This window comes from Eurypyga helias, unplaced genomic scaffold (genome assembly GCF_000690775.1).
Source record: "Eurypyga helias isolate BGI_N326 unplaced genomic scaffold, ASM69077v1 scaffold1631, whole genome shotgun sequence".
NCBI lineage: Eukaryota > Metazoa > Chordata > Aves > Eurypygiformes > Eurypygidae > Eurypyga > Eurypyga helias.
The window spans coordinates 39979-56033 of record NW_010229952.1 but is presented as its reverse complement, the minus strand read 5'-3'; the positions used below and the strand labels follow the sequence as shown (position 1 = coordinate 56033).

Below are 16055 nucleotides of genomic sequence, written 5' to 3'. Positions count from 1 at the left end.
ATCCAATCCTAGTAGCATATCAGATCTGGTGATCACTGTGACACCTGGAGAGTAACTTATCTCAGGTGTTTCTGTGATAAAGCAGGTAAGAAACTAATTCATTTTATTTACTGTAGTGAATACTAATGCAAGCCCCCTTTATTATACCATGACCTTTAAACATCTGATACCTATATATTTGAAAGTCAACCCAAGGAACAGACATCAGGTCACAAAGTCTGACAGCTGTACATCTACAGTAGTTCTACTGGAGAAGTGACAGAAAAATGCTTTGAACTGAACGCTGACAGCTTCTACCAGTGTCGTGCTTCACGATCCCTGGTCTGGAATAGGTATCGTCCACTAACCTAACGTTAAAAAATTTGTTATTTTAACCCATGAATATACTGTATGATTAGTAGAAAATCTTTAGCAGACACAAAAGAAATGAGAGATGAAACTGCGGCAAGAGAGCATGGCAAACCTGAGAAATCTATTAGTGCATAAATCTGCTTAAAAACTAAAAAGATAGAAAGAGAGAGCTAACGAACTACAATAAAAGTTATGTCTTTAAAGCCATAGTTAAAACAGGGTGGGAAACGTTTCATACGCACGTATGTCTGCAAAGAAGTTACTATCTTTCTGAAAATTAAGAGCTGGTATTATTCACAGCATCAGATTTATGGTAAAAATTCATAAAATTTATTTTTTTAATATTACGCTTTTCCCACCCTGGCAGAGAACAAACATGAATTTAGAAGCACAGTAGAAGTGAAAAACAAAAGAGGAGAGATAGAAAGCAGCAGAGAAAGACAGAAGAGGTGAATACAGAGCTACAGAAGTGTTTATTGAGCATGCTACAGAGGTAAGCAGAGTACACACAAAATGAAATTAAACAACCATCAAACCTCCCAACTTTGTTAGAAAATTAATTTTTAATTGTGCCACTTTCCAAACTGTACTTAATTTTACAATTCTAAAGATGTATAAACTCAACTAATAGAAAATATACATGACCTTTTTTTTCTACATAGGTAACAGAATCTATGACTCTTAAACCTAAGTACATCTATTTCAAAAAGTATTGGTCATTTAAACAGAATCAAGGTAACAGTTCAGACTGACAGAGAACTGCTTTCAAATTAACTGGATCTGTAGATTCTGAGCCATGTTTATAGTAAAGTCAGATCAATTTCTAAATACAAAATATTTTGAAGAGATTTATTAAAACTGAATATTACAATGCTAGGTAAATTAAGACTAAAGGCACATAAACTTTGGTCCCACCTGGTTGTCAGTTTTAGAAAACTGCCACAAGATTTCCTGCAAGCATTTGCAGCAAGCTTTCTTCATCACTGAAAAATACATGCACCATGTCCTGAACTAGCTTGACCAGTCTGTACATGCTCAGAAATCCACAACCATATTCCATATCTTAATTACAAACTAAAGATGGCAATATATATTGAAATGCACATAAGTCATGTCAACTTCAAAAACATCTATGAAAAATATTCAGCCACAAACAAGACATTACTTAGTGCTGACATTTATATGATACAACCCACAAGAGTGTGTACAAAAAGGTTAAGATCCCACAATGCTCTTCACACAGTAGGGCTCAAAGTCACAGAAGTCACTTGTTGTCCTTTAAGAAATTAATATTCTGTACCATGTTAATTTTAACTAATGCCTACATTCATAACTGAATCTAGACCAGAACCATGAAATACAAAAGGCCTTTTTTAAAGAGCACAAAGCAAAGTGGAAATCAGATAACGTCATTTTACTCTTTCAGCATAACCTTATCCAATTAAAAAGAAAAATAAGTGACAAGCCATCAGATAATGAAATCTTATCAATCAGGAGAAACAAAAGCTTAACCTTTTTACACACCCCTGTCTAAACACATTTAAATTATCATGTAACAATGTGCCCCAGACAACCAAATTCGCTTTTTACTAGTTATGCAACACCAGCAGTACTAGTTTTCCTTTTTAAGGCACGTACGTCAACTAAGTTGAAAAACTGTGGTATTAACTTGAAATCTTTTAAACAAAATGATAGTTTACCTAAACAGCTGAACAACAGCAGTTAGTATCACTGCTTTTTAACTATTTTTATTTTGTTTTTCTTCAAAACAACCAAGGAATGATAACAGCATGAAAAAGAAAATTAAAAAAAAAACCAACAGAAGACGAACTCTGGTCCCCACTTTCCTGAACAGTCAATAGGTGACAATACCAAACAATGCAATAAACCCTCATTTTCAATCTGCCTTTTTAAATAGTTGACTTAGAAAAAGAAACTCTCAGATGGTGATTTTCTCCCAGATTGTAGTTGTGAAGATCAATCAAAGCCTGAATCGCTTCTTCTACTGTTGACATCTGAAGAAGTGCCATCTTGTGATCTCTTCTGAAACAAAATAATGGCATTAGGAACTTGAACACTACAGGGGTCCCTCCCAATGCCTGCTATCCTCTACGAACTTTTCCTTAAGACATGCTGCAAAAACGCACTTCGGCAGCCTTTTCTTAGAGCTACAGAGAAAAGTTACTTACTGAAAAAATTTGAATGCTTTCACAGTGCCTCCAGTGTTAGCAAACAATGTGCGTAGATCCTCTTCTGCTACAGATGGTCTACAGACAGAAAGAAAATAAGCATAAGCAAGAACTTATTAGTCAGTGTGTTGAGATTCACATTAATATTACTGGATGCTGACAACCAACACTTACGGAATATTGGACAGATGAAGTGTTGCAGAAGGAGGGAATATGTTTTGAAAGTTCTTTGAACCAGGTTTCTTGAAGCGATGCAGAGGTGAATTACCGAAATCTTTAGTCAGCCCTTGGTCATCAAGTCCCTCTCGAGGTAGTTGTACTGTCTGATGCTTAGAAAGGGTAACCCGAATAATCTTTCCATACATTTTCTGTCCATTAAGATGGCTCATGGCTGAAACAGACAAGATGTTTACTCAGTTCAAGGTTACTTTTCAACAGCACATGGTACATCACACAAACAAGAAAAACACCCAAGCAAATCAAAGAGTCTATGTGCTCAAAGACTGGAATCAAGAACTAAGTCTGCAGAATCTGCAAAGTATTTAGTTTTATTTAAAGACCCTCACATGTGATTTAGCTGTTGAATTAATTTAGGATATTGTGCAGACCTTCTGGAATACAAGTGCATGCAGTAAGACTTTGGATCTTGTGGGTAACCAGGATACAAGACAAACTGACAAATGTAAACATGCATAGTTCATCTGATTTTACACAGCCTAATTTCAAGTACTCAGAGTAATGAGAATACAAACAGAAAACTGATCTTACCCAGCTGTGACTGGTTTCCGTCAGCCATCTGTATAAGAGCACTGTCTTTCTTATTGTATAAAATCTTCACCCGCTGCACATCACCATAAACACCTTTTCAAAGTCAAAGGTAACCCAAAAGAAAAGCCTCATTTTAAAGCCAGCCACTTAAGTAATACATTTTGACATATCAATGGAACATTCAGACACCAATATGATCACTCACTCAAACTCAACCCTCTCACAAATGAATAAAGGAGATAAAGATTTTGAATAGTGAATTTTGAAAAGAATAATTTTTGATAAACCCTCAAAGCTATGTGAATGATATTAAATTAAAGACCATGCAAAAAATATTTCAGCATGCATTAAAAGAAAATCTGTGTCTATGCAGAGTTTTAAACAGCAAAAGAAAAACAGCAAAAGATTTACTATTCAACTTTAAGCCAAAGTGCTAGCTACAAATAAGAATCAAGGTGAAACAAAACAAAAACAAACAAACAAAAACCCAAAAAACAACCAAAATAAAATCAATAATAAAAGTATAGTGCTAACAATAACATACCGAAGAGGGTAAACAGACTTTGGGGCGTAACCATCTTTAGAAGGAGAGAAGAGCAAGCAGCGTAAGACAAGAAGAGAGAAGAGTTTAGAGCGGAGATGAACAGATCATCCATAACGAAGGGTGGATCCCGCAGAATGGTGAGGTGGTCATGGATCATGGTTTCAAGGCGGTTAATTGGGGCAAGTTGGTCCGAGGAACATTTTGTTCAAGCACAGAAGCATGAACATAGGGAATGAAATCAGGGGATGTAGACAAAGACGAGGAGAAGGGTAAGACAGGGAAGGGCATGGGAATTTGGGTAAAGACAAGGAAGGGAAGTTGAACACAAAGGGAAAAGGATGAAATGGGGAAGGGAATACAGCAATGCAGAAGAAAAAAAATAAGGAAGTGGGGAACAAAAAAAAAATAAAATATAGGTCAGTACATAGGAAATGCAGGAATTTGGTCAGAAAATGGTTGGTTTATGTACTGTACAAGAAAAACTGAGTAAAATGTAGTCACCCAAGACAAATATGGGTAAAGTACATTCATATCAAGAGTAAACTACAGCATTTCATCTCAACATGAAAATAAATTAAAAAAAAAGGGATGCAATAGAAATTTTAAACTTTGAACTTTAACTGCGTAAGCATGGCTGGTTATGAAATGCAGGCAGAAAATCTTTCAAAACGGCATCTGGTCTAAAACGTTTTAACATGCAAGACTGTGGATGACAATAGTACCAGGTGAGAAAAAAAAAAGCTTAATGATTTACATTGAGAGAGGCCAGTTAAAAATGGAACAACTAGACGGATACAAACTTCCCACGTTTCATACCAGCTTTCACAGCCATCAAAATAAATGTAAAGGACAGTAAAAATACAAAATGAAATAAACCCCTTTAAATTTCAGAGTTAGCAAGAAAGATACAGTTAAGGTGAAAATGCTTTGCTGCCATTTTTTATTATGTAAAGACAAATGAGTAACTGCAAAGAAAAAAAATTACTAAGAGAGACTGGAAGAGTGCCTCGTCAAGATCTTTGGGGAGAACCTTCAAAGAAAAATGTGTTAGAGTAGTTCACATAAATTAAGACCTTAAAATGTGAGATACAAGCATGAAATGAAACAGCAGACAAGTAGAAGAAAAAAAAATATTCTAGTTTATGTGACTATAATTGCAAAAGAAAGCATAGTTGCTATTTTGTAAAAATAACGCTTTCAGTTCGCATCAAACATGCAGTAGTTAATCACATTTTTCTTAGGAAAAAATAGGTAGCCAACTATCAAAGGACAGTTTAAGTTGTTAGCTACCTGGGAAAACAGAAGTATTTAACAATAATGGCTTTTAAATTAACTTTGGGAGATTATTAAAAAAAAAAACAGCAAAAATACTTTTGAGCTTAAAATCCAAATGTAAGAGGCCAAATGCAAAGAAAATAAAAAATACTGACAAATGAAGTGTGACTAAAGTGGAAGAAGAAAAGCAGAATTGTTTCACTGACCTCTTCATTTAAATTGCTAACCAGGAGGACGGTATTGCCACCAGCTGAAACTCCAGGCATTCCCACACGACCAGCAGCAGCAGCTGCAGCTGCAGCAGCAGCATTTGGAATAGCCAAAGGACTCAGAGCTCCTGGAACAGCTGCAACAGGAAGCCCTAATTTTAAAGTAAAGCATATTTTACGAAACACACACAAGTCATTTAAAAAAAAAGTACTTACATCAGTACAAGTGTTGCATACAACACTCTACAAAGCAGACCATTCCACTGCTAGTTGTCCAAAGGCTTCTGAAATGGTTGTTAAATTAACATAAGGAAGAGAAGGGTGGTGGGTTTGGGGTTTTTTTTGAATCAGATCAAGTCTTCAAAGAAGTGATGAGGTGTAAATAGTACTTTACCTTCAAATAAAGAAGCTTGTGCACCAAAAATGTTTTCACTGTACTCCCAAATGCCTAAAGTGTCTAGTTCATCAAAATAGTCTAAAGTAAATGTTGACCAAATCAGCAAGAATAAACACTAATTGTGCTCTCTCCATCATTACATCCTTATTTTCCATCACCCTTTGGGAAGCATTCCTCACTTCAACTTGATACTTCAGACTAAACATGTAACACTAGAGTTAGTCATGTGAATAGGCCTACATATCTCTGAGCCTTAGCATAAACGAGGTGAGAAGGCAGTCTTCTATATTAAACGTTCAAGGTAGCACCACTGATAATGCTCTGGGGACTTTGTAATTCAATACCCTGAAGGAGCCTTCAGCTGTCCTTTTGCTTCTGTTCTGCCAAGGCAACTCAGACCTAGAGACCTGCTGGTTTTGCGTGGTCAAGTCACTGGGATGCCAGGTGAGTGTGTTACTCCAAGGATCTTGTGATACGTAGGTACTATACACAGTTTTTATAGGAACAGCTTTATCATACCTGATCAAAATTTTATTTGTACATTTCACAGAGTTCAATAAACGGACACTGATGTAGTAGAGTGTGTAAAAATCAAAAAGAAAAATAACTTTTTTCTTTCACTGCAATTGGGTTCTCAAATTTCAGTATTTTGACACAATTTCTCATGTTTATGTGATCATGCTAAGGTTACAACTTTTGACCAATCTTCCAGTATGCCAGGTAGACAGTCTAGGTATAACCTTTACACTGTGTACTTAAGACTACCTGCTTTCCCATGTTAAGTTTTATTTTAAAGGAAGTCATAAGGGAAAATAAATTCTTCTGTTTCAGTCAGTGCCCAAATACTAAGCAAATAATAGTAAACATATTCAACCATTAATATAAAAAAAAGAATAACCCCAGATTTGGTATGAAAACGGGGGGACAGGAGGGAAGTAAACAAGGTTACAATTTTTTTTTTTTTTAATTTCCTAGAAAAGATTTGTATTTTCATTCTAACTCTTTATTTATGGGGGAGAGGGTGATGGAGTGCAAGCGTGCATGCTTTTGCTGGGTTGGACAAATGACCCCTGGAAGGGAACAGAACATCCATCACTACTTCACAATAGTGGTGGTCATTTCCTGTGAAAGCTCATACAGACGAACACACACTCAGGTATTCTAAGAAAGGAAATTAAAGATATGGAATGCTTTTCGATAACGTTCAGAAGATTTAAAATGCAGTATTCAGGGGTCAAACCAGAGGAATAGAAAGTTCTGAGCAATGACAATTCTAGCCATCTCTCATGCCACAAGATAAAACGAAAATCTACTTGACTGTAATATATAAAAAGAAGAAAAAACCCAACCTTTCTCCCTTCCACCATACAAAAACACTTACTAGATCTGAGACTGTATTAGATGCTATGGAAAAACCAGCCAGTTACATTAAATAGGCAAGTGACATATAATACACTTATCACTTAAGCCAAGCACTAGTGACCTGGGGGTTAGGAAAGCGCTCCCTCCGCCCCTCCTCCCACCCCATGTATGCTACTGTACGATCATCTGTTCTGAGGGCCACGCTAGGTCTTCCATCAGAGAACACAGAAGTAACTAGCTGTCAGAGAAAATTAGGTGGACCATTGCTAGTCCAAGCATAGCAATTTTGTTTCTAAAATCCATTTTGTGTGAAGAGAAAATGTAATATTATACACTTGCATAGATTTTTGTCTTGCTATTAATATAATATAAATACGATGCATGTTTTGTTCTTGGGTTGAAGCTGAAGAATACGGCTTTACGTTCAAGAAAAGCACCCCTGTGGAAGAAAGGGGTTTGATACCCCAAATCAGACTGTAATACACAGGAAAACCTGTGAATATCAAATTAAACTCCTCAAACAACTTGAAAAAAAAATCCAATTCTATTGTAATGTTTGGAAATGTACTTTTGAGTGCTCTGGACGGCATATGCTGAGTGTCAAATTTATTTACACCCAGTGACTGTAGAGGTCAGAGTCAGAAATGTGAAGAATGACATTAAGGTGTCACAGACGTCCACCTGAGGGGAAACAACTTATTTTATACTAAATCAATAGCGATCATTTAGGTATTAGAAAATGTCAAGATACTAGAGCATCTTCTGCTGTGACTAGGCACCTCTCCCTAACCTTAGCAGCTTTAAGCCAGTCCAGCATGTTTAGGGATAAAGGAATCTAAAGATAACTAGCGAAGTTTTTATGGCTCTTTCCATACTTAGGCAGAGCATCGCTGAGTAAGTCAAACTTTTAAAGCCAAAATTCTTCATAGCATCACCCTCTACAGGATATTCTTTGGTCCCACTGAAGAAATTAAAAACAGATGAATTCAACACCATTCATACAAAAACATTTTCAATTATTATTCTTTGAAATAGTAATAAGAGTCTTAAGAAATGTTATTAGTGGAAAGTGCTAATAAAGAAAGCCAGCAATGACAGCAAGTGATCAAGCTGTGGGAGCCCTAAACACAAGAACATATTTCAAGCTGAAATATTATTAAACAAATATCTAAATTGAAGTTAAAGTATTATTGCATATTAGTATTTGCAACTGTATGTATTTCTTATTTAAAATTTTTTTGTTTGTTCTGCTTCAGTGTAATGCAGTTGCTGTTTATCTGAAGGGGTTTTTTTGAGACAAAGATTTCCTGTGACTTTTTTGGGTGGGGGAGGTGGCAGGAGGGCAGGGTGAAGGTATATCACTCTTTCGTATGTGAGGTAAAAAAAAAAAAAAAAAAGGAAAAAAATCAACCATCTGGTTCTGATAATTCATTTGAAACCAGTTCATTCTGTCCATTATTGATTTTCTCCTTTCGAAAAATAAACTCATTGAAAAGACGGCCAGTTTAGAGTCTCAAAGATTTCTGACACCTTATTTTATCACAGCTGAGGATGTAGTAGACAAATGAGTAATGATGCATGTGGGCTAGGATCATCTATTTGATCGATACATTTCTAACCAATTACATAGCACACATAGACCTCATTTCTTAAAAAGGTCAAATTACAAACCCACAGAAAACACAATTCTTGTTCTGTAGGTCTCCCCTGCGCTCCGATTTGCCATTCTGATTTAAGTAAGCCAAAATTTTTTTATAAATAGAAGAACAACTTGCATGATAACTAATAATCGTAACGCAACACACTAAGATTTGAGGACTTAGCTAACATTCCTAGTTTCAGATTTTGTCAACATCATAAACTGGTATTGGGAATCTTTGTCACCAGCTTTATTTTAGCTTCCAACAATTACAGATAACAGGTTTTTACTTTTTCTGGATATTAATGAAAACATACAAATGTCATACACCTTTGTCCTAGCCTTTTGAGGTCTTTTTCCTCAATGGAGTTTAATCACAGCATGTCATGTTATTTATTCCCCCTCAGTGTATCTTTTAGCATTACTTCTGAAATGCAACTCAGTAGTGCCATTTTCAGCTATACTGAAAACATACCACGTATATTATGTGTGAAAGCCATGGGCAGTAGCAGTAATCACCTTAGTTGCAGTATGTGCATAACTGCAACTGAGAACTGGATTTTAGTCCGCAGACCTGTTATAAACCTTAGTGGTTTTATATCAAGTAACCACCATCTTTTAATACTTGTTACTGGCCTGCTTCTTATACTTAGCCCGAATGGGTTTGGGGGAGATAGCAGGTCCTTTTAAAATCTCTGCATAACAGCTTCTGAAGCTGCAAATGTTACTACACTATATCATGAAGTTATTTACTGGAGAGAAGGGTTAATTCCACCCAGAAGGAAACTGAGGTATGTAATGGTTTAGTATTAATGCATATTTAAACACTCAGACTAGAGACTCACATCTTTTCCCTAAAACTCAACTCACAAAATTATGTGAAGACTAAACCTCACAACCTACATATGAATTAAAGCATAGTCTTAAACACCAATGACAAAAAGGCACCCAAGTTGTACAGCTATCCAGCATACAATAGTGAAGTCAGAACTGCGTCCCTACCACATTTTCTGTTCGTGATCTCATTATGTCCATGTCAGAGAATAGCTACAGCAAGAATTTTAACAAGGATGCCACAGGTTCAACATACAGTATTCTTTTTGAGAACACAAAGAACCTGAAGAGCACCACATTAAGCTCAAAATGGAGCTCCACTCCTTCATGGAGAAACATGCCCTTTGGGCACCATCTGTGAATAAGGCACTGCAGACACTAACCGACTTAGTACACTCTGAGGATACGTTATCTGACATTACAGAACTAAAAATTCTACAGCAAACTAAAGGACAAGGTATTAATATAAAAGAAAGAAGCAGGAGGAAGGATGCTGTTATCTATCATTCTGCCACATTTCACACATCATAGTTTGCCAACCTCCATCTTATAACTCTGAACTTCTAGGAGTTCTCACCCTTCTCCTTTTGAGCATCTGAAGAAAATGCAGTTACAAATTCCATGCACTAGCATCTGCTTAGGCTTTGGAGTTTTTTCTATCCTTTGTTCTTTCTTATTTATGTCACTTATATTTTGTGCCTTTTTGCACAGTAAGCAGCCCAGGATGGGAACTTCCCTATTCAAACAAGCATCGCTCCCATTTTGACAACTATCCAAATGGTTAGGGCACCAACAGTACTATGGAGCCTTTTTGTAGAGTTTTTCAGCTGCAGAGCTCAAATTCTGTAAAAACAAAAAAGGCAACTAGGGAAAAAAACCCAAACAAAACCAAAATTAGCGTATCAGCATCCCCATTTGACAGATGATGCAGAGTTACAGTGACAATATACCAAGCTCACCCAACTGTCCACAAGCAGTTAGAAAAGGTACCCAGCTCCTGTAAGTCTCTTTCAAAACAATGAATGTTTTTACAGAGGGAAAAAAAAAAACCCCACACATTGTATATAATCTACACTAATCAAAATAAACATGACTGACTTCACTAATGCTCTGAGAATGCTTCACAGCTGCAATGAAAGTAACGTAACTCACATCGTGTAACTTTTATTTTCCTGCTGTTTGGAAAAACAGTGCATTTAAAGAGGTCCAGGCAAAAAGTGAGAATTAAAATATTTAATTAACGAATATGACTGTCAACTTCATAATTTTACTAGCAAAACACTTTAAAATACACAAAAGAATAGTCTGATTAAAATAAAAAGGTTAGAAAACTTACGTAGTTTTGTAGACAAAAATTAGAAAAGCATCTAAGTTACTTTCAATCCTAAAACACTGGAACATCAAGTCTGCTAAAGCTAGCCACTTGGATAACTATAACAAGTATAGTAACCCCAATTATTAAATGTATTCAAAGTGATGGAATGATCAAAGCATCCTCAGAGTGTGATTCCACTGTGCCAAGAAATTAAACCTGTTAACTTGATGGATACTATAAGCATTTTATATAAAGAAATATGTTAGCCTGAGACTGGAAAGCAAGTTCTCAGGATTCAGGAAAACCTCAGAATTAAGAGTTACATGAGTAATGCTGCACTTAGCACTGTTTTACAAATCAGGACTCTTTAACTCTTTCCTCTCCTAAATCCCTGCCTTACTACACCTGATATGATGGGTCTGATACTATTAATAAGCACTTTGGTTTTGTCTCCTTAATACTCATACTGCAGCCCCATGTCTCTGTTCTAGTCGTTACCTGCTGACAAAACAATTAACTGCCTCAAGAGCGTTTCTACAGCACTCATCTCTATGACGTCAAACTTCTTCACAAACACTCATTCATCTTCCCTGTCAAACCCTGAAGTGAAAGAGCAATTTTTTAATGATGGGAAGTTATAAGGGAAAAGAAAATAAACTTCAGTTACACGGTCTTCAGAGACTTTAGATTCTTATGGTATTTTTTAGTTTCCAAAACTTCTACTGCAACTACAAGTGATTACACCATTTTGCAAGTCATACTGAAGGATCTAAAGTCAAGCATGCCACAACTTTGGGGAATGGTGTGTGTGTAATTTGCAATTAGATACAAAGTGTATCCTTCAAGTAATCTAATTTTGGAAAAGGGCAGATGCAGCATAGTATTCAGCAGCCTTAGCTACAATATTCACCCTTTACCTGGGCTTGAGTTATTCACTACATGCCTTCTAACCCCTGTAACAAAGGAAGCTGAGGACCCTCCACTACATTAATTCTGACTTACTCCAAGGTGTCACATCCTGTACAAATAAGGGGGCATGAAATCTATGTTGTTCTTCATTTTTCTTTTAAAGAAAATTTGGAATTAGGAAAGAAAAAAAGAGAAGAAAGACTAAGTGGTAAGAACAATAACCACAGCCTAATATAACTGGTTTTATCAATGTCATGAGCTTATGTCTAAGCACATAAATTTTTAAATTTTAAATTTTGAAGAGTGAAAGGTGTTCTCAAAGAACAGCAACTTGGCAGAAGTAGAAGCAAAACTTAGGCAATGAACTGTGATAAATTACCAAAAAAACCCAAAAAAACCCCAAATTTCTCCCAAAGCCATGCATTAATTATTTTGCTAATAACCAGAAGATCCATTCATCAGTATCTTTCTTAGAGCATTTCACCTACTTCTGATGAACTCACAAGATGACAGGGTATTAGAACTCATCTACCACAGCACTAGAAGTGCAACTACAGATTTTCTTTATTTACAGAAACCAGACTAGCACACTTTTTTTTTTTTTAGGCAAAGAGCATCATCTTTCCTCACTGAAGGAAACCAATAAAATGTTATTTTCATAATCTGATACTACAAATAAGCATTAGCATGAATGAGACAGGCACACGACTAAGTCTGTTACAAACCTGGATGGCAGGGTGGGCAAAGCGGGCAGTTGCAGCTGACAACAACGTAAGAAAGAGGGAAGGACAGATTTGGGAATAAAACCTGACTTGACTTCTCCTTATACTTTGTGCATGTCTCATTTTGTCATGCATTCTCTCATTCAGCTATACAGGACTTCTACAGACAATATAATTGTGTTACTACGATTCAGATCACAATATATACTGAACCTTGAATGGGCCTTTAGACGCTATCACAAATTAAATTGTTAGAAAGATTAATCAACACTTTCATCAAAGGACTTTGCAATCCAAAAGAACAATGTCAGAATCATACCTAGAAGTGAGGTCTCCTTTGCAAATGCTGCGGCAATAGCTGGGTCCAGCGCTGGCTGTCCATCCCCAGATGGAAGGTCAGGACGAGTGTAGTCCCTGCTTTTATCGTTGTTGTACTTGACATTCAAATTCACCAATTTGGAAAAATCAATCCGTAGGGTACAGCAAGCATTATAAATATTTTGACCATCTAAGGCCTAGAAAAGGGAGTCAATGTATTTTAAAAATACACAATACAGGCTGGTATCACAGTTTGTTTCTTTGGTTTTGTGTTTTTTTTTAAAAAAGTCAGTGTATAGATATTTATCCATAGAATCACTGGGTTGGAAAAGACCTTAGAGATCATCCAGTCCAACCGTACCTGTCCACCACTAAACCATATCTCTCAGCACCTCATCCACCCGTCTCTTAAACACATCCAGGGATGGTGACTCCACCACCTCCCTGGGCAGCCTGTTCCAGTGCGTGATAACCCTTTCGGTGAAGAACTTCTTCCTTACATCCAATCTAAACCTCCCCTGGCGCAGCTTGAGTCCATGCCCCCTCGTCCGATCATCTGTCATTAGGGAGAAGAGACCAACACCCGCTTCTCCACAACCTCCTTTCAGGGAGTTGTAGGCAGTGATCAGGTCTCCTCTCAGCCTCCTCTTCTCAAGGCTCAACAAGCCCAGTTCCCTCAGTCGCTCCTCATAAGACATATTCTCCAGACCCTTCACCAGTTTTGTGGCCCTTCTCTGGACACGCTCCAAGACCTCAATGTCTTTCTTGTAGTGAGGGGCCCCAAACTGAACACGGTACTCGAGGTATGGCCTCACCATCCATCTTACTATCTAGCTTAAAACTAATTAAGATTAAAATGCATTAACCCCTCTTAACATGATTCCAGGAAGCTTGATGTTTGCTTCTCTTACCTAAACACTGTTTATGCAAATTGGGAAGAGACACTTTAATGCAGTCAAATTTAAATGTTACAGCTGGTTAATTCACTATATTCAGACTAATTAATAACGCCAAATAAATTTCTCAAAGAAAAAAAACCACACAAGTACTCTTTTACACAAAGTTATAAAGGAAAAAATATTTTAAAACTAGACTTAAATACCATGTTAAGACAGCTATCTGTTAAAGTAGAATATTTACATTGTTCCTGCATGCTTTTCTGCTCCCCTTAAAAGGTAATTAGTGTCAAAATTTAAAGAAAAGCAACTTTATCTGCTAACCTAATGTTACTAACTAATTTTTTAAGAAAAACTCCTATTTTTACAATTAATTGTTAGTTCTGAAAGTATGCCTATTAACAGTGAAATTAACATGAAAAGTGAATTTCATGTGTGAAATTCACCTGAAAAGGCCTAATTATATGTTTTGCCTATCTTCATTATATAGCAGGCAAACTAATATACCTGGATTTTATTCCGTTTACATTTTGGGCATACCTTCCTTTCATGCAAAGCACAAATAGCTAAATATGAGATTAAAAAAGTGGAAACTTCTGTAACTAAATTGGTTGATATTCTAAAGAAGTGTTAGGAAGTGAAGATAGAGCTCATCTTAAAAATCAATCCATTCATTCAAGTCATTATGTTAAATATAAAAGCTACCTTATATATACATATATGGTGAAAAGAACTAATAAATCACATTTGCAAATACAAAAAACTCAGGTCTTTTGTTTCTCTTGATTAATGCTGACTGAAATGTACCACTTCTGGATCTCAGCTAGCTCTTGCACAGCAAGCCTGGTTACATCTGCAGTACGCTTTCCAACACATTCAAGCTCTGGCAGGACTTACTATTTTGAGTTAAGCACTGCATGAACCTAGTGTGCCTGCTGGGTATGGAAGCAACATAGTTATTTTCATACAGTGATGCATCTGGAAAATCAACATCCTGCAGACACCCCTCTGCTAGGTCTGGGCTGTCCCTTCCTAAAAAACGTATTATCACAGCTGACATCTCCAGGGCTCATGAAATCACCTAAAATAATTACCACCATTAGCAGTCGGTGTACAAGAATAAGTCAGTCAGTATTATTACAGCTTCCAAATAATGGGAAAATAAAATAATTTTTAAAAAGTATAGAAACCTGACAACCTAGACGCTGTCTCAACAAGTATTTAGCAATTAAATGGAAATTCCTGTGCTTGAAAGTCAGCTTAAGCAGTGCTTAAATCCAGTATTTGCAAAGCAAAATCTACTGCCCTGACTCATAGAATACAAGCTGAGGGTTTATTTTTGGGGTGGTGGTGGGCATCACCATTACAGAATACAGAATTTCTTCGCTTTTACACACAGCGGCAAAGCAGAACCCAAGATTCCTAATGGTATTTTGAAAAAAAGCCTTGTCTGAGAACTTACATTTAAAAAAGCAAATACTGAAAATCAGTCATCACTTTTAGAAGACTTCTTACCTTCTAAAACCCACTAAGATATGGATGAAAGGTGGGTCCGGTTTATGCAGCCAGCGAGTACTTATTGTCAAAGACAACACCATTGCCATCAAGGAAATAACTTCAAATAATGAAGTAAAACAGGTAGGAATGAGACCAAAATGCAATATCATTTAACCCTGTCCAAATCACAGGACCATGACACAAAGCTCTATGCCTTTAAAACATATTTTGCGTTTTATGAATTTCAAGATTCATATTATACATCTGTGTGGAGTCTGTAGACACACTGATTTGTGGCTGGCAGAAGGCTGTGAAGTTGACAGAAATCTTTTAGTCTCAGAAAGTAGCAAACCAAAATACACCTGTGCCTGTAGTTTCCAAAGTAGTCAATGTGAAAAGGAAGTCACATAAGTAACTAAAACTTAGACTGAAAAAACTCCTCTTTCTGATAAATTCAAAGTCATCAAAAGTACATACAAAAGAATACTGCACAAGATAAATCCCCCGTAGCTGGGACACAGACAGTATGAAAGAACATCCTGAAATGAAAAGGAAGGAGACACACTCTTAATGAGCACTGTAGTCACACTCCAGGAAAGGTTCCTTTGCAACAGATCAAAAACCAAAAAAACCACCTGGTGGTAAAAAGAACAAAAATCCCTTTCTCAATTCAGACGGACACAACCCAAGGAGAGAGGCATGTGCCTGAACTGACACAGTTACCTCAACTCCACAGTGCACTCCTGTGCATGACCAACTCCACAGTGCAAACACACTATCATCCATACAAGTTCTTCTACAGCTACTTACTGTTTTTATGAAGGGAAAAC

General features: G+C 36.6%; 1 protein-coding gene across 5 annotated transcripts in view; it reads right to left on the bottom strand.

Annotated features, from left to right (window-relative positions):
* Nucleotides 1-895: 895 nt before the first annotated feature.
* Nucleotides 896-16055, bottom strand: part of PTBP2 (polypyrimidine tract binding protein 2) — a 53717-nt gene continuing 38557 nt past the window's right edge. For 2 of the 5 annotated variants that reach the window (XM_010160549.1, XM_010160552.1), the window contains 7 exons: nt 12834-13029; nt 5334-5473; nt 3853-3886; nt 3309-3401; nt 2715-2931; nt 2541-2618; nt 896-2391 (listed from right to left, as the gene is read on the bottom strand). In XM_010160549.1, the coding sequence (XP_010158851.1) occupies nt 2262-2391; nt 2541-2618; nt 2715-2931; nt 3309-3401; nt 3853-3886; nt 5334-5473; nt 12834-13029 (888 nt within the window). In that variant the 3' untranslated portion in view covers nt 896-2261. Of the gene's footprint in view, nt 2395-2540; nt 2619-2714; nt 2932-3308; nt 3402-3852; nt 3887-5333; nt 5489-12833; nt 13030-16055 lie in introns of all 5 variants that reach the window. The other 3 variants (XM_010160548.1, XM_010160550.1, XM_010160551.1) reach the window with 3 other exon arrangements.